This window comes from Anas acuta, chromosome 17 (assembly GCF_963932015.1).
Source record: "Anas acuta chromosome 17, bAnaAcu1.1, whole genome shotgun sequence".
In the NCBI taxonomy this organism is placed as follows: domain Eukaryota; kingdom Metazoa; phylum Chordata; class Aves; order Anseriformes; family Anatidae; genus Anas; species Anas acuta.
The window spans coordinates 9339547-9362315 of NC_088995.1; the positions used below are offsets into that span (position 1 = coordinate 9339547).

The 22769-nt window shown below is 59.4% G+C and overlaps 1 gene segment (V, D, J or C); it reads left to right on the plus strand.

The window, feature by feature from the left end:
• The first annotated feature begins 9141 nt into the window (after positions 1 to 9141).
• The window catches only part of LOC137841396 (immunoglobulin lambda-1 light chain-like), a 36362-nt gene continuing 22734 nt past the window's right edge, over positions 9142 to 22769 (plus strand). Inside the window, 2 exon segments of the C gene segment in view lie at positions 9142 to 9202; positions 9345 to 9635. Coding sequence covers positions 9157 to 9202; positions 9345 to 9635 — 337 coding nt within the window.

Genomic DNA, 22769 nt, shown 5'->3' on the forward strand with positions numbered 1-22769 from the left:
GAACTTCTCATACTTGTCCTGGTAGCTTGGTTTGCTCAGCTGCAGCAAGCCATGGGATCTTTGCTGTTTCAAAAATCCCTCAACAGCCCTGGGACTCTGTTGTTTGTGTGTGGGGCTGTGGGTCCCTGGGTGGGTCCAAGATCTTTTGGCACTGGGACCATCCCCATCCTGCTGCGACATGGTGAGGGCTGTGCATGTGGGGCACTCGCTGAGCCCCATTTTCACAGAATCACAGAATTACAGAATTCAATGGGTTGGAAGGGAACTCGAAAGATCATTGGGTCCAACCCCTCTCTCCTCTCCCTCTCCAGGTTCCCTGGTCCAGGCAGCGCTGACTCAGCTGGCCTCAAAGTTGGCAAACCTGGCAGGAACTTTGCAGATCACCTGCTCTGGAGGTAGCGCTACCAGTGATGGCAAATATTGGTATGCCTGGTACCAGCAGAAAAACCCCGGCATTGACCCTGTCACCGTGATCTGTGAGAACAGCAACAGAACCTTGGGCATCCCTTTGCAATTCCCTAGTTCTTTGTCTGGCTCCACAGCCAGGTTAAACATCACTGGAATCCAAGCTGAGGATGAGGCTGTTTATTATTGTGGGAGTAGGGACAGCAGTGGTGCTGGTTTAATGATGCAGGACGATGTGGAAGTGAGCAACAGACTGGTGCTAATGGAGAAGGTTTTCTGCCCTCTTCCCTCAAGGGGGCAGCTGTGGACTCTACCAGTGATGTTGATCCCTTTCCCAGTACATGAAAATAGTTTTGTGTGCAGGGCACTCGCTGAGCCCTGTGTTCTTCCCCTTTCCTCTCCCTCTCCAGGTTCCCTGGTCCAGGCAGCGCTGACTCAGCTGGCCTCAAAGTCAGTGAACCTGGGAGGAACTGTGCAGATCACCTGCTCCGGGGTTAGCAGCAGCTATGGTTATGGCTGGTTCCAGCAGAAGACTCCTGGCAGTGCCCCTGTCACAGTGATCTACTGTGATCTAACAACAAGAGACACTCGGGCATCCTTTCTTGATTCTCTGGTTCGAAATCTGGCTCCACAGCCACGTTAACCATCACTGGGGTCTAAGCTGAGGATGAGGCCGTCTATGACTCTGGAAGTCAAGACAGCAGTGCTAGTGCTGGTATAGTGACACAGAGCAATGTGGAAGTGAGGGACAGGCCACAGCTAGAAATGGAGGCTTTCTACACTTCTCCTCCAGCGCTCAGCAGGGCTGTGGGGATGAGGCTGGTTTCTGGCCCCTCTGCATGACCACAGCTGTGAGTTTCCTCCCTTTCATGCCCCAGTGCCCTAGGGAGGTGTCTGGGCTGGGCTGGGCTCAATTCATCATAGTCCGGGCCCAATCCCTTCTCCACCATTTGTGGTATTCAGCATCCCCTTTTCTGGCAGGGTTCTTGTGAGGCTGTCGAGCTCTTGCAAGGTGCTCTATGTTCAGGGCTGTCAGTGCCTCGGTGTTGTAAGAGCCTCCAGGTTTGGGTTTGTCCAGCTACTGCGCGCTGAGGGCTGTGCGAGTGGGGCACTCGCTGACCCCGTTTTCTCCCCTCTCTCCTCTCCCTCTCCAGGTTCCCTGGTCCAGGCAGGGCTGACTCAGTCGGAGCCGCAGTCGGTGAACCCGGGAGGCACCGTGCAGATCACCTGCTCCGGGGGTAGTGGCAGCTACTATGGCAGTTACAGTTATGGCTGGTTCCAGCAGAAGACCCCTGGCACTGCCCCTGTCACCGTGATCTATGGCAACACCAACAAACCCTCGGGCATCCCTTCTCGATTCTCTGGTTCTGCATCTGGCTCCACAGCCACATTAACCATCACTGGGGTCCAAGCCGAGGATGAGGCCGTCTATTACTGTGGAGGCTACGACAGCAGTGCTGGTGCTGACACAGTGACACACAGCAATGGGGAAGTGATACAAAAACCTTCTAACATTGCAGGAGCACCTGGATCCCTGCTGTCCTCTCGGAGTGTGGCAAAGGTCCCCGTTTCATCACTTCCCTTGGAGCCCAGTGCTGCAAGTGGCAGTGCCTGCTGTCCCTGCTCTGCCCTACCACAGAACCCCAGAACTCTGCCCTTCCCTCAGGGATGGGATGGCCCCAGCAGATCCATCCCTGCCCCAAACTGCAGGGCCCAGGTACCCCGGTGCTCCCAGGCTGATCCCGGGGCCCTGATGGTTGCCTCCCTGTCCGGCTACAGCCACTGCCCTGGGGCATCACTGCAGGGACTTTAGCATGCAGAAAGCACCAAAAGACCAACCATCACTGGGGTCCAAGCCGAGGACGAGGCCGTCTATTACTGTGGTAGCTGGGACAGCAGTGCTAGTGCTGGCACAGTGACACAGAGCAATGGGGAAGTGATACAAAAACCTCCTGCCATCACAAGAGAAGCTGGCACCGCAGTGTCCCCTCAGATGATGGCAGATGTCCCTGTCTCATTGCTGCCCTTGCAGCTCTGTGCTGCAAGTGGCTGTAACTGCTCTCTCTGATCTGCTCTCCCACAGAAACCCAGGGATCTGCAATTCCCTCAGGGATAGGATGGCCCTAGCAGCCCTGTCCCTGCCCCAAACTGCAGGGCCCAGGTACCCTGGTGCTCCCAGGCTGCTCCCCGGGCCCTGATAGCTACCTCTCTGCCCAGCTACAGCCACTGCCCTGGGGCATCACTGCAGGGATTCAGCCTGCAGAAAGCACCAAGAGACCACAATGTGTGGATCACTAAAGAGCCAGGTGAAAGCTTCACCTTCAGACCATGACAGGGGATGTTTTGTGTGGATGCTGTACGAGGCTGCAGGGGCATCTCAGGGCTGGCCGTTTTGTGCTCCATCATGCCCCACAAGGACAGACCCCTGAGCTGCTGCAGCACTGGCTGTGTTTGCCCAGTGCCACAGCTTTGGGCTCATGCTGAGTCTGTGCAGGATCTCCAGCCTGCCCCTGGGGGACCTGGGCAGCCCCTGGCCCTGGTCCCTGCCCCAGCCACGTCCCCAGGGCCAAAAGGACTGCCCAGGACCCTGCTCCTGTCCTCATCCTGCTCCCTAACCCCAGCACTACCTCTGGGTCTGAGGCTGAGGGCTCCTGCACATCACCGGTTCCTGAATGTCCTGTGTAGGGACATTTGCTGCATTCCTGTGAGCATGCTGGGGCAGAGGGATAAGGGATCTGTGGGGGAAGTTAGAGAGGCACAAGTGCAGTCCCAGCCCTGTTCCCAGGACCTTGGTACACTGTGGGAGGGATGGGCAGAGCAGCACCGAGCACCTGCAGCCCTGGGGGAGATCTGCATTTGCTAACAGCCCCACTCCCTGCCCCACGTGCTGCTGCCCTTGCCTTCTGCATGTCAAGCTGCCCGGGGCTCTGGGGTGGCAGATAACAACCAGATGAGGAGCTAGGAAGCAGGCAAGCAGGGGCTCTGCTGCGGCCCTTTCCCAGCCCCCTGGCACAGGCTTTCCCCATGGCAGAGCCCAGTTTGGTGCCATCAGACCCTGTGGATGCTCCCCATGGCAGTTCTCTGGCAAGGATTAGTCCTTCCAGCCCAGCACGGGCACCGTCTCCTCACCGTATGGTCCCCTTAGCCCCTCCATTCCAGCTCTCCCCGGCTGTTTGGCCTCGTAGCCACAGGAGCTGGGGCGGGGGCTCCGTGTGCTCCACTTCTGGGCCTGGGTGCTGCCACGTGTCCCCAGCACGAGGCCGGGGACAACCCCCCTGTGCCTGCGGTGGAGGGGCCGGGCGGGGAGGAGGGGAGCGAGGCGCGGGACGTGGACGAGAGCGCGGGGCCGCATTTGCATGGAGGGGCCGTGCTGCGGCCGGGCGGGGGTTTAAGAGGGAGTTGGGGTCTGCGGCACAGCCCCGTCGGCGTGGGGACGCGCAGCTGGTGGGATCTCGCCATGGCCTGGGCCCCTCTCCTCCTCGCGGTGCTCGCCCACACCTCAGGTGCCCTGGACACACTCGCTGTGCCCGGCCGGGCCCTTTGGGCTGCTGCGCGCTCAGGGCTGTGCGTGGGGGGCACTCGCTGACCCCATTTTCTCCCCTCTCTCCTCTCCCTCTCCAGGTTCCCTGGTCCAGGCAGAGCTGACTCAGTCGGAGCCGAAGTCGGTGAACCTGGGAGACAACGTGGAGATCACCTGCTCTGGGGGTAGCTACGGCTACTATGCCTGGCACCAGCAGAAAACCCCTGGCACTGGCCCTGTCACAGTGATCTATGACAACACCAACAGACCCTCAGATATCCCTTCAAGATTCTCTGGTTCCTTGTCTGGCTACACAGCCACGTTAACCATCACTGGAGTCCAAGCTGAGGACGAGGCTGTCTATTTCTGTGGTGACTGGAACAACAGTGCTAGCGCTTACACAGTGATACAGAGCAATGGGGAAGTGATACAAAAACCTCCTGCCATCACAGGAGCAGCTGGCTCCCTGCTTTCCCCTCAGATGGTGGTACACGTCCCTGTCTCATTACTGCTCTTACAGCTCTGTGCTGCAAGTGGCAGTGCCTGCTGTCCCTGCTCTGCCCTCCTGCAGAACCCCAGGACTCTGCCCTTCCCTCAGGGATGGGATGGCCCCAGCAGCCCCGTCCCTGCCCTAAGCTGCAGGGCCCAGGTACCCCTGTGCTCCGAGGCTGCTCCCCGGGCCCTGAAGGCTGCCTCCCTGCCCTAGGGCATCACTGCAGGGGCTCAGCCCGCAGAAAGCACCAATAGACCACAATGTGTGGATCGCTAAAGAGCCAGGTCAAAGCTTCACCTTCAGACCATGACAGGCAGTGCTTACTCAGCTAGCCTCAAAGACGGTGAACCCGGGTGGAAACTTGGAGATCACCTGCTCTGGGGCTAGCCCTGCCAGTGATGGTAAATACATGTATTATTACGGCTGGTACCAGTAGAAGACCCCTGGCATAGCCCTGTCACCGTGATCTACCAGAACAACAAGAGACCCTCAGGCATCCCTTTGCGATTGTCTGGTTTTGCATCTGACTACACGGGCACATTAACCATCACTGGGGTCCAAGCCGAGGACAAGGCTTTCTATTACTGTGGGAGCTGGGACAGCAGTGCTGGTGCTTATATAGTGACACAGAGCAATGAGGGCATGAGGGATAGACCACACCTAGAAATGGAGGCTTTCTGCCCTTGTCCCTTAGGGCTGAGCAGGGCTTAGGTGCTGAGGCAGGTTCCTGGTCCCTCTGCATGACCACAGTTGTAAGTCTATTAATTTGTTGAGCCCCGTTTTCTCCACACTCTCCAGGCCCTCTCTAGCTTCCCTGGTTCATGGAACACAGAATCAGATGGCCTCTAACCTTGTGAGACCATGAGACACCATGCAGATCACTTGCTCTGGGAGTAGCTACAGTTATGTCTGGTACCAGCAGAAGACCCCTGGCATTGACCCTGTCACCATGATCTATGAGAACAGCAACAGACCCTCGGGCATCCCTTCATGATTCTCTGGTTCCTTGTCTGGCTCCACAGCCATGTTAACCATCACTGGGGTCGAAGCTGAGGACAAGGCTGTCTATTACTGTGGAAGTAGGGACAGCAGTGGTGCTGCTTTAGTGACACAGGGATATGTGGAAGTGAGCAACAGACTGGTGCTAAAGACAAAGTTTTTCTGCCCTCTTCCCTCAAGGGGGCAGCTGTAGACTCTTCTCTTCCAGAGATGTTGATCCCTTTCTTAGTACATGAAGATGGTTTTGTGTGCAGGGCACTCGCTGACCCCGTTTTCTCCCCTCTCTCCTCTCCTTCTCCAGGTTCCCTGGTCCAGGCAGGGCTGACTCAGTCGGAGCCGAAGTCGGTGAACCTGGGAGGCACCGTGCAGATCACCTGCTCCGGGGGTAGTGGCAGCTACGGCTGGTTCCAGCAGAAGACCCCTGGCAGTGCCCCTGTCACTGTGATCTATGGCAACACCAACAGACCCTCGGGCATCCCTTCTCGATTCTCTGGTTCTGCATCTGGCTCCACGGGCACATTAACTATCACTGGGGTCCAAGCCGAGGACGAGGCCGTCTATTACTGTGGGAGCTACGAAAGCAGCTATGTTGGTATCACAGTGTCACAGCGCAATGGGGAAGTGATACAAAAACCTCCTGCCATCACAGGAGCAGCTGGGTCCCTACTGTCCCCTCAGATGGTGGCACGGGTCCCCGTCTCATTGCTGCTCTTGCAGCTCTGTGCTGCAAGTGGCCGTGCCTGCTGTCCCTGGTCTGCCCTCCCACAGAACCCCAGGGTTGTGCTCATCCCTCAGGGATGGGATGGCCCCAGCAGCACCTTCCCTGCCCCAAACTGCAGGGCCTGGTACCCCTGTGCTCCCAGGCTGCTCCCTGGGACATGAAGGCTTTCCTAGGGCATCACTGCAGGGGCTCAACCTGCAGAAAACACCAAGAAACCACCACAATGTGTGGTTCACTAAAGAGCTAGGTCAAAGCTTCATCTTCAGAACATGACAGGAGATGTTTTATGTGGCCACTGTACGAGGCTGGAGGGGCAGCTCAGGGCTGGCAATGGGGAAGTGATACAAAAACCTTCTGCCATCACATGAGCAGCTGGCTCCCTGCTGTCCTCTTGCAGGGTGGCACAAGTCCCTGACCCAGCACTTCCCTTGGGGCCCAGTGCTGCAGGTGGCCCTGCCTGTTGTCCGTGCTCTGCCCTCCCACAAATCCCCAGGGTTTTGCCCTTCCCTCAGGGACGGGATGGCCCCAGCAGACCCATCCCTGCCCCATGCTGATGGACCCAGCTGTTGCGAGTAGCCTCAGCTATGGCTGGTACCAGCATAACACCTCTGGCACAGTACCTATCTCCGTGATCTATAGCAACACGAACAGTCCCTCGGGAATGCCTTCATGATTCTCTGGTTCCACATCTGGCACCACGAACACGTTAACCATCACTGGGGTCCAAGCCGAGGACGAGGCCGTCTATTTCTGTGGTGCCTGGGATGGCAGCGCTGGGCACGGCGAGTCCCAGCAATGGGGAAGTGAGAGGCCAAGCTGCTGTGGTACCAGGGCCCCTCGGGTGCCTGCTGCTGCAGCTTGGGCCTGGTCTAGGGCCAGGAAATGCCCCCGTGAGCTGGGCCTGCTGTGTGGCACGTGCCCCGTTCCTGCACAAGCCCTCTGTGCTGCCTGCAGGAGCCAGGGCAGAGGAGCAGCAGAGTAAGGGGGAAGCGCAGGTGCTGGGGCTGGGGAAAGCCCCAGACGGCTGGGGCTGGCGCTGAGCTGGAGATCGTCTCCTCCCACCCTGCTCCACGCTGGGCCGGCTGCTGCCGCCTGCCCAGGGCCTGTCCCGTCTTGGTGTGAAGGCCTCCAAGATGGAGGCTCGGCACTGTGGTGGTTTTACTCGAGCGGGCAGCCGAGCCCCAGCACAACTGCTGTCTCAGCCCCCCGCCCCTTCAAAGAGGAAGGGGGACAAATTACAACACAAAGAGCTCGAGGTTTGAGGTGAGAGTGATTTCATGGAATCATAGAATATCCCGAGTTGGAAGGGACCCGTGAGGATCATCAAGTCCAACTCCTGGCACCGCACAGGTCTACCCAAAAGTTTAGACCATGTGACTAAGTGCAGAGTCCAATCACTTCTAAAATTCAGACAGGCTTGGTGCAGTGACTACGTCCCTGGGGAGCCTGCTGCAGTGTGCAACCACCCTCTTGGTGAAGAACCTCTTCCTGATGTCCAGCCTAAACGTCCCCTGCCTCAGCTTAACACCCTTACAGCAGGTCCTATCACTGGTGTTTACAGAGAATAGGTCACCTGCCTCTGCACTCCCCCTTGAAGGAAGTTGTAGACTGCGATGAGGTCCTCCCTCAGCCTCCTCTTCTGCAGGCTCAACAGGCCCAGCACCCTCAACTGCTCCTCATACGTCTTCCCCTCTAGACCCTTCACCATCTTCGTTGCTCTCCTCTATACGCTCTCAAACACTTTAATGTCCTTCTTGTACTGTGGTGCCCAGAACTGCACGCAGTACCAGAGGTGAGGCCGCACCAGTGCAGAGTGGAGCAGGACAATCACCTCCCTCAACTGACTGGAGATGCTGTGCTTGATGCATCCCAGGATAGGGTTGGCCTTCCTGGCTGCCAGGAAGGGGCACATAGTGATAGGACAAGGGGTGATGGTGTTAAACTGAGAGCAGGCAGATTTAGAGTAGATACCAGGAAGGAATTGTTCACTCAGTGGCGGTGAGGCTCTGCACCAGGCTGCCCAGAGAAGCTGTGGCTGCCCCATCCCTGAAGAGCCCAAGGCCAGGCTGGACGGGCCTTTGGGACACCCGGTGTGGTGGGAGGTGGCGTGCCCATAGCAGGGGGCTGGGGCCAGAAGAGTGTTAAGTTCCCTTCCCACCCAACAAAATAGTGATTCTGTGATTCATCACCCTGTGCCTGTTGCCTCTCATGCCAGTGCCTGTTGCCTCCGGGAAGCGCCTGGCTCCATTTCCTTGGTGCCCCTGCAGGAGCGGTCCCTCAGCTAAGACACCTGCTGGCCTCTTGCTCTCGGGGCTGACAAACGCCAGCCGTCCCCGTGCGAGCGGCGCTCTGAGCCCTTCGCCATCCTCGGGGCTCCTGCTAACGCAGCCGCGGCCGCTGGGGGCCTCCTTAACCCAAGGCACTTTGCTGGCCCCGGTGTGCTGGGGGTCCTGCCAGGCCCTGGGGCCTCTTCTGTTGAGCCGCTGCCACCTGCTCAGCCCCTGTGTGCCTGGGCAGGCACCGGCTGTGTTGGGGACAAGCAGCAGTGGCCACGGACATGTAAAGCTGTGTGAGGGGAAGATGGGGCAATGGGGTGCTGAGGCCGGAGGTGTCTGCACCTCACAGCGGTGCTGTGGGAGCTGTGAGCGCTGCGTAGTACCCATAGTACCCGTAGTACCCATAGTACCCGTAGCACCCGCCAGCCCCTGTGTCCCTGCTCTCCCTGGCTGCTTGGTTCCGTGAGTGCAGGGCCCCGTCTGAGGCAAGGGGCTGCGTGCGAGCGCTTTGCGCCTGGGTGCTGCCACGTGTCCCCAGCACGAGGCCGGGGACAACCCCCCTGTGCCTGCGGTGGAGGGGCTGGGCGGGGAGGAGGGGAGCGAGGCGCAGGACGTGGCCGAGAGCGCGGGGCCGCATTTGCATGGAGGGGCCGTGCTGCGGCCGGGCGGGGGTTTAAGAGGGAGTCGGGGTCCGCGGCACAGCCCCGTCGGCGTGGGGACGCGCAGCTGGTGGGATCTCGCCATGGCCTGGGCCCCTCTCCTCCTCGCGGTGCTCGCCCACACCTCAGGTGCCCTGGACACACTCGCTGTGCCCGGCCGGGCCCTTTGGGCAATGGGGCCCTGGCCTCATCCCACTGCTGCGCGCTGAGGGCTGTGCGTGTGGGGCACTCGCTGACCCCGTTTTCTCCCCTCTCTCCTCTCCCTCTCCAGGTTCCCTGGTCCAGGCAGCGATTACTCAGTCGGAGCCGCAGTCGGTGAACCTGGGAGGCACCGTGCAGATCACCTGCTCCGGGGGTGGCAGCTACTACGGCTGGTACCAGCAGAAGACCCCTGGCAGTGCCCCTGTCACTGTGATCTATGACAATACCAAGAGACCCTCGGGCATCCCTTCTCGATTCTCTGGTTCGAAATCTGGCTCCACAGCCACATTAACCATCACTGGGGTCCAAGCCGAGGACGAGGCCGTCTATTACTGTGGTGCCTACGACAGCAGTGGTACTGGTGGCACAGTGTCACATTGCTATGGGGAAGTGATACAAAAACCTCCTGCCATCACAGGAGCAGCTGGCTCCCTGCTGTCCCCTCCGATTGTAGCGCAGGTCTCCATCTCAGCACTTCTCTTGGGGCCCAGTGCTGCAGGTGGCCGTGCCTGCTGTCCCTGCTCTGCCCTCCCGCAAAGCCCTAGGGCTGTGCCCATCCCTCAGGGACAGGATGGCCCCAGCAGCCCCGTCCCTGCCCCATGCTGCAGGACCCAGCTGCTGGGAGTAGCAAGAGCTATGGCTGGTGAGAACAGCAACAGACCCTCGGGCATCCCTTCACGATTCTCTGGTTCCTTATCTGGCTCCGTGGGCACGTTAACCATCACTGGGGTCCAAGCCAAGGATGAGGCCGTCTATTACTGTGGTGGCTACGACAGCAGCTGGAGTGCTGTACAGTGACAGTGAGTTACAAGATGTGGGAGAATCCAAAGCCCTAGGAAGGTTTTCTCTCCTTCCTGTTGGTTGTACAGAGCTGTTCAGTAGCCAGATTCTTATTCCCTCCCTATGTTCCTGACTCTTAACGTTCTCCCCATTGTTTCTTGTTGTATGTGAGGTGTGCCTTGTTCCTGTTCTTAAAACAGGCACAGATTTATATTGTCCCCAATCAAACTTCCTGCTCCCGTTGGTGCCTTTCTTGCTGCTGCCTCCAGCTCTCCTTGAAGTGGCCCTGGGACTCTGTCCATTGTCTGTGCGTGGGGCTGTGGGTCCCTGGGTGGGACCAAGATCTTTTGGCACTGGGACCATCCCCATCCTGCTGCTACATGGTGAGGGCTGTGCATGTGGGGCACTCGCTGAGCCCCATTTTCACAGAATTACAGAATTCAATGGGTTGGAAGGGAACTCGAAAGATCATTGGGTCCAACCCCACTCTCCTCTCCCTCTCCAGGTTCCCTGGTCCAGGCAGCGCTGACTCAGCCGGCCTCAAAGTTGGCAAACCTGGCAGGAACTTTGCAGATCACCTGCTCTGGAGGTAGCGCTACCAGTGATGGCAAATATTGGTATGCCTGGTACCAGCAGAAAAACCCCGGCATTGACCCTGTCACCGTGATCTGTGAGAACAGCAACAGACCCTCGGGCATCCCTTTGCGATTCTCTGGTTCCTTGTCTGGCTCCACAGCCACGTTAACCATCACTGGGGTCCAAGCCGAGGACGAGGCCGTCTATTACTGTGGGAGCAGGGACAGCAGTGGTGCTGCTTTAGTGACACAGGGATATGTGGAAGTGAGCAACAGATGGTGCTGAAGACAAAGTTCTTCTGCCCTCTTCCCTCAAGGGGGCAGCTGTACACTCTTCTCTTCCAGAGGTGTTGATCCCTTTCTTAGTACATTAAAAAGGTTTTGTGTGCAGGGCACTCACTGAGCCCCATTTTTTCACCTCTCTCCTCTCCCTCTCCAGGTTCCCTGGTCCAGGCAGCACTGACTCAGCTGGCCTCAAAGACGGTGAACCCAGGAGACAACGTGGACATCACCTGCTCCGGGGGTAGCACTGATAGTAATGGCAAATATTGGTATGGCTGGTACCAGCAGAAGACCCCTGGCACTGGCCCTGTCACCGTAATCTATAGCAACGATAAGACACCCTCAGGCATCCCTTCACGATTCTCTGCATCCACATCTGGCTCTACAAAGACGTTAACCATCACTGGGGTCCAAGCTGAGGATGAGGCTGTCTATTACTGTGGTGGCTACAGTAGTGGTCTTAAATTGGCACAGTGACACAGCGCAATGGGGAAGTGATACAAAAACCTCCTGCCATCTCTGGAGCAGCTGGCTCCCCACTGTCCCCTCAGATGGCACAGGTCCGCGACTCAGCAGTACCCTTGTGGCGTTGCCTGGTCTCTTTGCCCTACACTCCCGCAGAGCCCCAGGACTCTGCCCATCCCTCAGGGATATGGGATGTCTGCAGGAGCTCCATCACAGCCCCAAGCTGCAGGGCCCTGGTACCCCGGTGCTCCCAGGCTGCTCCCGGGGCCCTGATGGCTGCCTCCCTTCCCGGCTACAGCCACTGCCCTGGGGCATCACTGGAGGGACTCAGCCTGCAGAAAGCACCAAGAGACCACAATGTGTGGATCGCTAAAGAGCCAGGTCAAAGCTTCACGTTTAGACCATGACAGGGGATGTTTTGTGTGGATGCTGTACGAGGCTGCAGGGGCATCTCAGGGCTGGCCGTTTTGTGCTCCATCGTGCCCCACAAGGACAGACCCCTGAGCTGCTGCAGCACTGGCTGTGTTTGCCCAGTGCCACAGCTTTGGGCTCATGCTGGGTCTGTGCAGGATCTCCAGCCTGCCCCTGGGGGACCTGGGCAGCCCCTGGCTCTGGTCCCTGCCCCAGCCACGTCCCCAGGGCCAAAAGGACTGCCCAGGGCCCTGCTCCTGTCCTCATCCTGCTCCCTAACCCCAGCACCATCGGCGTGGCGACGTGCAGCTGGTGGGATTTCGCCATGGCCAACTCCTTGTCTGTGTGGTCCCCTTAGCCCCTCCATTCCAGCTCTCCCCGGCTGTTTGGCCTCGTAGCCACAGGAGCTGGGGCGGGGGCTCCGTGTGCTCCACTTCTGGGCCTGGGTGCTGCCACGTGTCCCCAGCACGAGGCCGGGGACAACCCCCTTGTGACTGCGGTGGAGGGGCCGGGCGGGGAGGAGGGGAGCGAAGCGTGGGACGTGGCCGAGAGCGCGGGGCCGCATTTGCATGGAGGGGCCGTGCTGCGGCCAGGCGGGGGTTTAAGAGGGAGTCGGGGTCCGCGGCACAGCCCCGTCGGCGTGGGGACGCACAGCTGGTGGGATCTCGCCATGGCCTGGGCCCCTCTCCTCCTCGCGGTGCTCGCCCACACCTCAGGTGCCCTGGACACACTCGCTGCGCCCGCCCGGGCCCTTTGGGCAACGGGGCCCTGCCCTCGTTCCACTGCTGCGCGCTCAGGGCTGTGCGTGTGGGGCACTCACTGACCCCGTTTTCTCCCCTCTCTCCTCTCCTTCTCCAGGTTCCCTGGTCCAGGCAGCGCTGACTCAGTCGGAGCCTCAGTCGGTGAATCCGGGAGGCACCGTGCAGATCACCTGCTCCGGGGGTAGCGCTCACAGTGATGGGAAATATTATTATGGGTGGTTCCAGCAGAAGACCCCTGGCAGTGCCCCTGTCACCGTCATCTACTGGAACGACAAGAGACCCTCGGGCATCCCTTCACGATTCTCTGCTTCCACATCTGGCTCCACAAACACGTTAACCATCACTGGGGTCCAAGCCGAGGACGAGGCCGTCTATTACTGTGGTAGCTGGGACAGCAGTGCTAGTGCTGGCACAGTGACACAGTGCAATGGGGAAGTGATACAAAAACCTCCTGCCATCACAAGAGAAGCTGGCACCGCAGTGTCCCCTCAGATGATGGCAGATGTCCCCGTCTCATTGCTGCTCTTGCAGCTCTGTGCTGCAAGTGGCTGTAACTGCTCTCTCTGATCTGCTCTCCCACAGAACCCCAGGGTTCTGCAATTCCCTCAGGGATGGGATGGCCCTAGCAGCCCTGTCCCTGCCCCAAACTGCAGGGCCCTGGTACCCCAGTGCTCCCAGGCTGCTCCCGGGGCCCTGATGGCTGCCTCCCTGCCCAGCTACAGCCACTGCCCTGGGGCATCACTGCAGGGATTCAGCCCACAGAAAGCACCAAGAGACCACAATGTGTGGATCACTAAAGAGCCAGGTCAAAGCTTCACCTTCAGAACATGAGAGGAGATATTTTGTGTGGATGCCGTACGAGGTTGCATGGGCAGCTCAAGGTTGGCTGTTTTCTGCTCCATCATGCCCCACATGGACAGACCCCTGAGCTGCTGCAGCACTGGCTGTGTTTGCCCAGTGCCACAGCTTCGGGCTCATGCTGGGTCTGTGCAGGATCTCCAGCCTGCCCCTGGGGGATCTGGGCAGCCCCTGGCCCTGGTCCCTGCCGCAACCACGTCCCCAGGGCCAAAAGGACTGCCCAGGACCCTGCTCCTGTCCTCATCCTGCTCCCTAACCCCAGCACTACCTCTGGGTCTGAGGCTGAGGGCTCCTGCACATCACCGGTTCCTGAATGTCCTGTGTAGGGACATTTGCTGCATTCCTGTGAGCATGCTGGGGCAGAGGGATAAGGGATCTGTGGCAGAAGTTAGAGAGGCACAAGTGCAGTCCTATCCCCAGCCCTGTTCCCAGGACCTTGGTACACTGTGGGAGGGATGGGCAGAGCAGCACCGAGCACCTGCAGCCCTGGGGGAGATCTGCACTTTGCTAACAGCCCCACTCCCTGCCCCACGTGCTGCTGCCCTTGCCTTCTGCATGTCAAGCTGCCCGGGGCTCTGGGGTGGCAGATAACAACCGGATGAGGAGCTAGGAAGCAAGCAAGCAGGGGCTCTGCTGCGGCCCTTTCCCAGCCCCCTGGCACAGGCTTTCCCCATGGCAGAGCCCAGTTTGGTGCCATCAGACCCTGTGGATGCTCCCCATGGCAGTTCTCTGGCAAGGATTAGTCCTTCCAGCCCAGCACGGGCACCGTCTCCTCGCTGTGTGGTCCCCTTAGCCCCTCCATTCCAGCTCTCCCCGGCTGTTTGGCCTCGTAGCCACAGGAGCTGGGGCGGGGGCTCCGTGTGCTCCACTTCTGGGCCTGGGTGCTGCCACGTGTCCCCAGCACGAGGCCGGGGACAACTCCCCTGTGCCTGCGGTGGAGGGGCCAGGCGGGGAGGAGGGGAGCGAGGCGCGGGACGTGGCCGAGAGCGCGGGGCCGCATTTGCATGGAGGGGCCGTGCTGCGGCCGGGCGGGGGTTTAAGAGGGAGTTGGGGTCCGCGGCACAGCCCCGTCGGCGTGGGGACGCGCAGCTGGTGGGATCTCGCCATGGCCTGGGCCCCTCTCCTCCTCGCGGTGCTCGCCCACACCTCAGGTGCCCTGGACACACTCGCTGCGCCCGGCCAGGCCCTTTGGGCAACGGGGCCCTGCCCTCGTTCCACTGCTGCGCGCTCAGGGCTGTGCGTGTGGGGCACTCACTGACCCCGTTTTCTCCCCTCTCTCCTCTCCCTCTCCAGGTTCCCTGGTCCAGGCAGCGATTACTCAGTCGGAGCCGCAGTCGGTGAACCTGGGAGGCACCGTGCAGATCACCTGCTCCGGGGGTAGTGGCAGCTATGGCTGGTTCCAGCAGAAGACCCCTGGCACTGCCCCTGTGACTGTGATCTATGGCAACACCAACAGACCCTCGGGCATCCCTTCTCGATTCTCTGCTTCCACATCTGGCTCCGTGTCAACGTTAACCATCACTGGGGTCCAAGCCGAGGACGAGGCCGTCTATTACTGTGGGAGCTACGAAGGCAGCTATGTTGGTGTCACAGTGACACAGCGCAATGGGGAAGTGATACAAAAACCTCCTGCCAGCACAGGAGCAGCTGGCTCCCTGCTGTCCCCTCAGATGGTGGCGCAGGTCCCCGTCTCATTGCTGCCCTTACAGCTCTGTGCTGCAAGTGGCTGTGCCTGGTCTCTGTGCCCCTTCTGTCCCCTCCCGCAGAACCCTAGGATTGTGCCCATTCCTCAGGGATGGGATGGTGCCAGCAGCTCCATCCCTGCCCCAAACTGCAGGGCCCAGGTACCCTGGTGCTCCCAGGCTGCTCCCCGGGGGCCCTGATGGCTGCCTCCCTGCCCGGCTACAGCCACTGCCCTGGGGCATCACTGCAGGGACTCAGCCTGCAGAAAGCACCAAGAGACCACAATGTGTGGATCACTGAAGAGCCAGGTCAAAGATTGGCCTTCAGACCATGACAGGGGATGCTTTGTGTGGCCACTGTACGAGGTTGCATGGGCAGCTCAGGGCTGACCGTTTTGTGCTCCATCATGCCCCACAAGGACAGACTCCTGAGCTGCTGCAGCACTGGCTGTGTTTGCCCAGTGCCACAGCTTTGGGCTCATGCTGGGTCTGTGCAGGATCTCCAGCCTGTCCCTGGGGGACCTGGGCAGTGCCTGGCCCTGGTCCCTGCCCCAGCCACATCCCCAGGGCCAAAAGGACTGCCCAGGACCCTGCTCCTGTCCTCATCCTGCTCCCTAACCCCAGCACTACCTCTGGGTCTGAGGCTGAGGCCTCCTGCACATCACTGGTTCCTGAATGTCCTGTGTAGGGACATTTGCTGCATTCCTGTGAGCATGCTGGGGCAGAGGGATAAGGGATCTGTGGCAGAAGTTAGAGAGGCACAAGTGCAGTCCTATCCCAGCCCTGTTCCCAGGACCTTGGTACACTGTGGGAGGGATGGGCAGAGCAGCACCGAGCACCCTGCAGCCCTGGGGGAGATCTGCACTTTGCTAACAGCCCCACTCCCTGCCCCACGTGCTGCTGCCCTTGCCTTCTGCATGTCAAGCTGCCCGGGGCTCTGGGGTGGCAGATAACAACCAGATGAGGAGCTAGGAAGCAAGCAAGCAGGGGCTCTGCTGCGGCCCTTTCCCAGCCCCCTGGCACAGGCTTTCCCCATGGCAGAGCCCAGTATGGTGCCATCAGACCCTGTGGATGCTCCCCATGGCAGTTCTCTGGCAAGGATTAGTCCTTCCAGCCCAGCACGGGCACCGTCTCCTCGCCGTGTGGTCCCCTTCGCCCCTCCATTCCAGCTCTCCCCGGCTGTTTGGCCTCGTAGCCACAGGAGCTGGGGCGGGGGCTCCGTGTGCTGCACTTCTGGGCCTGGGTGCTGCCACGTGTCCCCAGCACGAGGCCGGGGACAACCCCCCTGTGCCTGCGGTGGAGGGGCCGGGTGGGGAGGAGGGGAGCGAGGCGCGGGACGTGGACGAGAGCGCGGGGCCGCATTTGCATGGAGGGGCCGTGCTGCGGCCGGGCGGGGGTTTAAGAGGGAGTCGGGGTCCGCGGCACAGCCCCGTCGGCGTGGGGACGCGCAGCTGGTGGGATCTCGCCATGGCCTGGGCCCCTCTCCTCCTCGCGGTGCTCGCCCACACCTCAGGTGCCCTGGACACACTCGCTGCGCCCGGCCAGGCCCTTTGGGCTGCTGCGTGCTGAGGGCTGTGCGTGGGGGGCACTCGCTGAGCCCTTTTTCTCTCCTCTCTCTTCTCCCTCTCCAGGTTCCCTGGTCCAGGCAGCGATTACTCAGCCGGCCTCGAAGTCGGTGAACTTGGGAGGAACCGTGCAGATCACCTGCTCCGGGAGTAGCTACGGTTATGGCTGGTACCAGCAGAAGAGCTCTGGCAGTGCCCCTGTCACCGTCATCTATGGTGACAGCAACAGACCCTCGGGCATCCCTTCTCGATTCTCTGGTTCGAAATCTGGCTCCACAGCCACATTAACCATCACTAGCGTCCAAGCCGAGGACGAGGCCGTCTATTACTGTGGGAACTACGACAGCAGTGCTGGTGCTGACACAGTGACACAGAGCAATTGGGAAGTGATACAAAAACCTCCTGCCATCACAGGAGCAGCTGTCTCTCTGCTCTTCCCTCAGATGGTGGCACAGGTCTTCGTCTCAGCACTTGCCTTGGGGCCCAGTGTTGCAGGTGGCCGTGCCTGCTGTCCCTGCTCTGCCCTCCCGCAAAACCCCAGGGCTGTGCCCATCCCTCAGGGACAGGATGGCCCCAGCAGCCCCATCCCTGCCCCATGCTGCAGGACCCAGTTGCTGGGAGTAACAAGAGCTATGGCTGGTAATCGTACAAGACCCCTGGCACTGGTCCTGTCACCGTGATCTATGATAGCACTAAGAAAAACTCTGGCATCCCTTCATGACTGTCTGGTTCCACATCTGGCTCCACAAACACGTTAACCATCACTGGGGTCCAAGCTGAGGATGAGGCTGTCTATTACTGTGGTGCCTGCGACAGCAGCAGTGATGTCTGTGCCTGTGGGGCACTCACTGAGCCCGTTTTCTCCCCTCTCTTCTCTCCCTCTCCAGGTTCCCTGGTCCAAGCAGCACTGAGTCATCCAGCCACGAAGACGGCGAACCTGGGAGACACCGTGCAGATCACCTGCTCCGGGAGTAGCAACAGCTATGGCTGGTACCAGCAGAAGACCCCTGGCAGTGCTCCTGTCACTGCAATCTATAGTGACACCAACAGACCCTCGGGCATCCCTTCATGATTCTCTGGTTCCAAATCTGTCTACACGGCCACATTAACCATCAGTGAGGCATAAGACAAGTAGAAGGCCATCTATTACTGTGCTAGCTGGGACAGCAGTACTAGTGCTGGTATAGCAACAGAGGGCAATTGGGAAGCGAGGGTCAAGTCACAGCTAGAAATGGAGGCTTTTTGCCCTTGACCATCAGTGCTGAGCAGGGCTTTGGCTCTGTGAAATGTTCCTGGCCCCTCTGCAGGACCAGAACTGTGAGTTTCGTGAATCACTGAGCCCCATTTTTTCACCTCTCTCCTCTCCCTCTCCAGGTTCCCTGGTCCAGGCAGCACTGACTCAGCCGGAGTCAAAATCAGTGAACCCAGGAGAAAATAAAACAAAACAAAAAAACAATTATGTTGCACACAGCATCTGGGAGAGGGAGAGGATTGAGGAACAGCCTTGCAGGCACCAAGGTCAGTGAAGAAGGAGGGCGAGAGTTGCTACAGGCTCCAGAGCAGACGTCCCCTGTGACCTGTGGAGAGACCATGGTGCAGCAGCCGCCCCCCTGCAGCCCATGGAGTACCACGGTGGGGCAAGTTCCACGCTGCAGCCCATGGAGGAGAACACGGTGGAGCAGGTGGACCTGCCCCGACGCAGGCTGTAGCCTGTGAAGGACCCCTGCCAGAGCAGATTCCGGGCCGGAGCTGTACCCGTGGAGAGGAGCCCACACAGGAGCAGGTGACGTGGCAGGAGCAGGTGACGTGGCAGGAGCTGCTGCCCGTGGGGGAGCCAGGTTGGAGCAGTTTGCTCCTGAGGGATGGACCCCGTGGTACGGACCCATATCTGGAGCAGTTCTGGAAGAGCTGCTGCCTGTGGGCAGCCCATATTGGATCAGTTCATCAAGGACTGCATCCTGTGGGAGGGACCCCACAGCACAGGGGACGAGAGTGACCGAGAAGGAGTGGCGGAGAAGCGCTATGGACTGACCATAACCCCCGTTCCTCTCTTTCCCTGCGCTGCTTGGGGGGTGGAGGTGGAAGAGAGCGGATGGGGGGAAGATCACAGAATCACAGAATCATAGAATCACAGAACTGTAGGGGTTGGAAGGGTCCTCGAAAGATCATCGGGTCCAACCCCCCTGCCAAAGCAGGTTCCTCAGAGCAGGCTGCCCAGGTAGGCGTCCAGACAGGCCTTGAATATCTCCAGAGAAGGAGCCTCCACAATCTCCCTAGGCAGCCTGTTCCAATGCTCCGTCACCCTCACCGTGAAGAAGTTCTTTCGCATGTCAGTGCGGAACTTCCCGTGCTCTAACTTGCAGACATTGCCCCTTGTCGTATCCCCATAAACCTCTGAGAAGAGGTTGGCTACATCCTTCTGTCCCCCACCCCTCAGATATTTATATACACTGAGGAGATCCCCTCTCAGTCTTCTCTTCTCCAGGCTGAACAGACCCAGGTCTCTCAGCGTTTCTTCATAGGGAAGATGCTCCAGGCCCTGTATCTTCTTTGTGGCCCTCCACTGGACTCTTTCCAGGAGATCCCTGTCTTCCTTGTACCGGGGAGCACAGTACTCCAGGTGAGGCCTGACCGGGGCAGAGTAGAGGGATCACCTCCCTTCACCTGCTGGCCACGCTCCTTCTAATGCACGCCAGGATCCCGTTGGCCCTCTTGGCCACAAGGGCACAGTGCTGGCTCATGGTCAACCTGTCGTCCACCAGGACCCCCAGGTCCTTCTCCTCAGAGCTCCTCTCCAGCAGGTCGTCCCCCAGCCTGTACTGATACTTCAGGCTGTTCCTTCCCAGGTGCAGGACTCTACACTTGCTCTTATTAAATCTCATTTGGTTTCTTCCTGCCCATCTCTCCAGCCGGTCCAGGTCTCGCTGAATGGCAGCACAGCCTTCTGGCGTGTCAGCCACTCCTCCCAGCTTTGTGCCATCGGCGTACTTGCTGAGGGCAGACACTATTCCCTCATCAAGGTCATCGATGGAGATGCTGAACAAGACCAGACCCAGCAATGACCCCTGGGGAACACCGCTAGTCACAGGCCTCCAGCCAGACTCTGCTCCTCCAATCACCACCCTCTGAGCTCAGTCAGCCAGTTCCCAACCCACCTTGCTGTCCCCTCCTCTATCCCACACTTTCTCAGCTTTGCTATCAGGATGTCATGGGAGACAGTATCAAAAGCCTTGCTACAGTCAAGTAAGATGGCATCCACTGCTCTCCCCCCATCTAAGATTCTTTTCGTTTCTTTGCTTTGTTTCTCACTTCTCTAGGTTGTTAGTAATAGGCAGTAAATCTTACTATCTCCCTATGCTGAGTCTGTTTTGCCTGTCACAATAATTGTTGAGTGATCTCCCAGTCCTTATGTCATCCCTTGAGCCTGTTGCATAGTATTTTTCTCCCCCTTTCACTTTGAGGAGGGGGAGAGAGAGAGCGGTTCTGATGGAGCTCAGCCGCCCACCCAAGTAAAACCACAACAACTGCACAGATCACCTGCTCCAGGGGTAGCAGCAGATATGGTTATGGCTGGTACCAGCAAAAGACCCCTGGCAGTGCCCCTGTCACCGTGATCAATAGCAACATTAACAGACCCTCGGGCATCCATGATTTTCTGGTTCCAAATCTGCCTCCACTGCCACATTAACCATCAATGGGGTCCAAGATGAGGACGAGGCCGTCTATTACTGTGTGAGCTTTGACAGCAGTGCTAGCAATTACACAGTGACACAGCAATGGGGAAGTGATGCAAAAACCTCCTGCAATCAGTGACAAAGAGCTTGAGGTTTGAGATGAGAGTGATTTCATAGAATCATAGAATATCCCGAGTTGGAAGGGACCCGTGAGGATGAAGTCCAACTCCTGGCACCTAACAGGTCTACCCAAAAGTTTAGACCATGTGACTAAGTGCAGAGTCCAATCACTTCTAAAATTCAGACAGGCTTGGTGCAGTGACTACGTCCCTGGGGAGCCTGCTGCAGTGTGCAACCACCCTCTCGGTGAAGAACCTCTTCCTGATGTCCAGCCTAAACGTCCCCTGCCTCAGCTTAACACCCTTACAGCAGGTCCTGTCACTGGTGTTTACAGAGAATAGGTCACCTGCCTCTGCACTCCCCCTTGAAGGAAGCTGTAGACTGCGATGAGGTCCTCCCTCAGCCTCCTCTTCTGCAGGCTGAACAGGCCCAGCACCCTCAGCCGCTCCTCATGCGTCTTCCTCTCTAGGCCCTTCACCATCTTCGTCACCCTCCTCTGGACACTCCCCAACACTTTAATGTCCTTCTTGTACTGTGGTGCCCAGAACTGCACGCAGTACCAGAGGTGAGGCCGCAACCAGTGCAGAGTAGAGCAGGACAATCACCTCCATCGACTGACTGGAGATGTTGTGCTTGATGCATCCCAGGATAGGGTTGGCCCTCATGGCTGCCAGGAAGGGACACGTAGTGATAGGACAAGGGGTGATGGTGTTAAACTGATAGCAGGCAGATTTAGAGTAGATACCAGGAAGGAATTGTTCACTCAGTGGCGGTGAGGCTCTGCACCAGGCTGCCCAGAGAAGCTGTGGCTGCCCCATCCCTGAAGAGCCCAAGGCCAGGCTGGACGGGCTTTGGGACACCCGGTGTGGTGGGAGGCGGCATGCCCATGGCAGGGGGCTGGGGAAGGTGGGCGGTAAGGTCCCTTCCCACACAAACCATGCGGTGATTCTGTGATTCCCTGTTCTTCAACCCATGCCCATTGCCTCTCATGCCAGTGCCTGTTGCCTCCGGGAAGCGCCTGGCTCCATTTCCTTGGTGCCCTGCAGGAGCGGTCCCTCAGCTAAGACACCTGCTGGCCTCTTGCTCTCGGGGCTGACAAACGCCAGCCGTCCCCGTGCGAGCGGCGCTCTGAGCCCTTCGCCATCCTCGGGGCTCCTGCTAACGCAGCCGCGGCCGCTGGGGGCCTCCTTAACCCAAGGCACTTTGCTGGCCCCGGTGTGCTGGGGGTCCTGCCAGGCCAAGGGGCCTCTTCTGTTGAGCCGCTGCCACCTGCTCAGCCCCTGTGTGCCTGGGCAGGCACCGGCTGTGTTGGGGACAAGCAGCAGCGGCCACGGACATGTAAAGCTGTGTGAGGGGAAGATGGGGCAATGGGGTGCTGAGGCCGGAGGTGTCTGCACCTCACAGCGGTGCTGTGGGAGCTGTGAGCGCTGCGTAGTACCCGTAGGACCCGTAGTACCTGTAGTACCCGTAGTACCCATAGTACCCGTAGTACCCGCCAGCCCCTGTGTCCCTGCTCTCCCTGGCTGCTTGGTTCCGTGAGTGCAGGGCCCCGTCTGAGGCAAGGGGCTGCGTGCGAGCGCTTTGCGCCTGGGTGCTGCCACGTGTCCCCAGCACGAGGCCGGGGACAACCCCCCTGTGCCTGTGGTGGAGGGAATGGGCGGGGAGGAGGGGAGCGAGGTGCGGGACGTGGCCGAGAGCGCAGGGCCGCATTTGCATGGAGGGGCCGTACTGCGGCCGGGAGGGGGTTTAAGAGGGAGTCGGGGTCCGCGGCACAGCCCCGTCGGCGTGGGGACGCGCAGCTGGTGGGATCTCGCCATGGCCTGGGCCCCTCTCCTCCTCGCGGTGCTCGCCCACACCTCAGGTGCCCTGGACACACTCGCTGCACCCGGCCAGGCCCTTTGGGCTGCTGCATGCTGAGGGCTGTGCGTGTGGGGCACTCGCTGAGCCCTTTTTCTCCCCTCTCTCCTCTCCCTCTCCAGGTTCCCTGGTCCAGGCAGCGCTGACTCAGCCGGCCTCGAAGTCGGTGAATCCCGGAGGCACCGTGCAGATCACCTGCTCCGGGAGTAGCAACTACTATGGCTGGTACCAGCAGAAGACCCCTGGCAGTGCCCCTGTCACCGTGATCTATGGTGACAGCAACAGACCCTCAGGCATCCCTTCTCGATTCTCTGGTTCTGCATCTGGCTCCACAGCCACATTAACCATCACTGGGGTCCAAGCTGAGGACGAGGCCGTCTATTACTGTGGGAGCTACGACAGCAGTGCTAGTGCTGACACAGTGACACAGTGCAATGGGGAAGTGATACAAAAACCTCCTGCCAT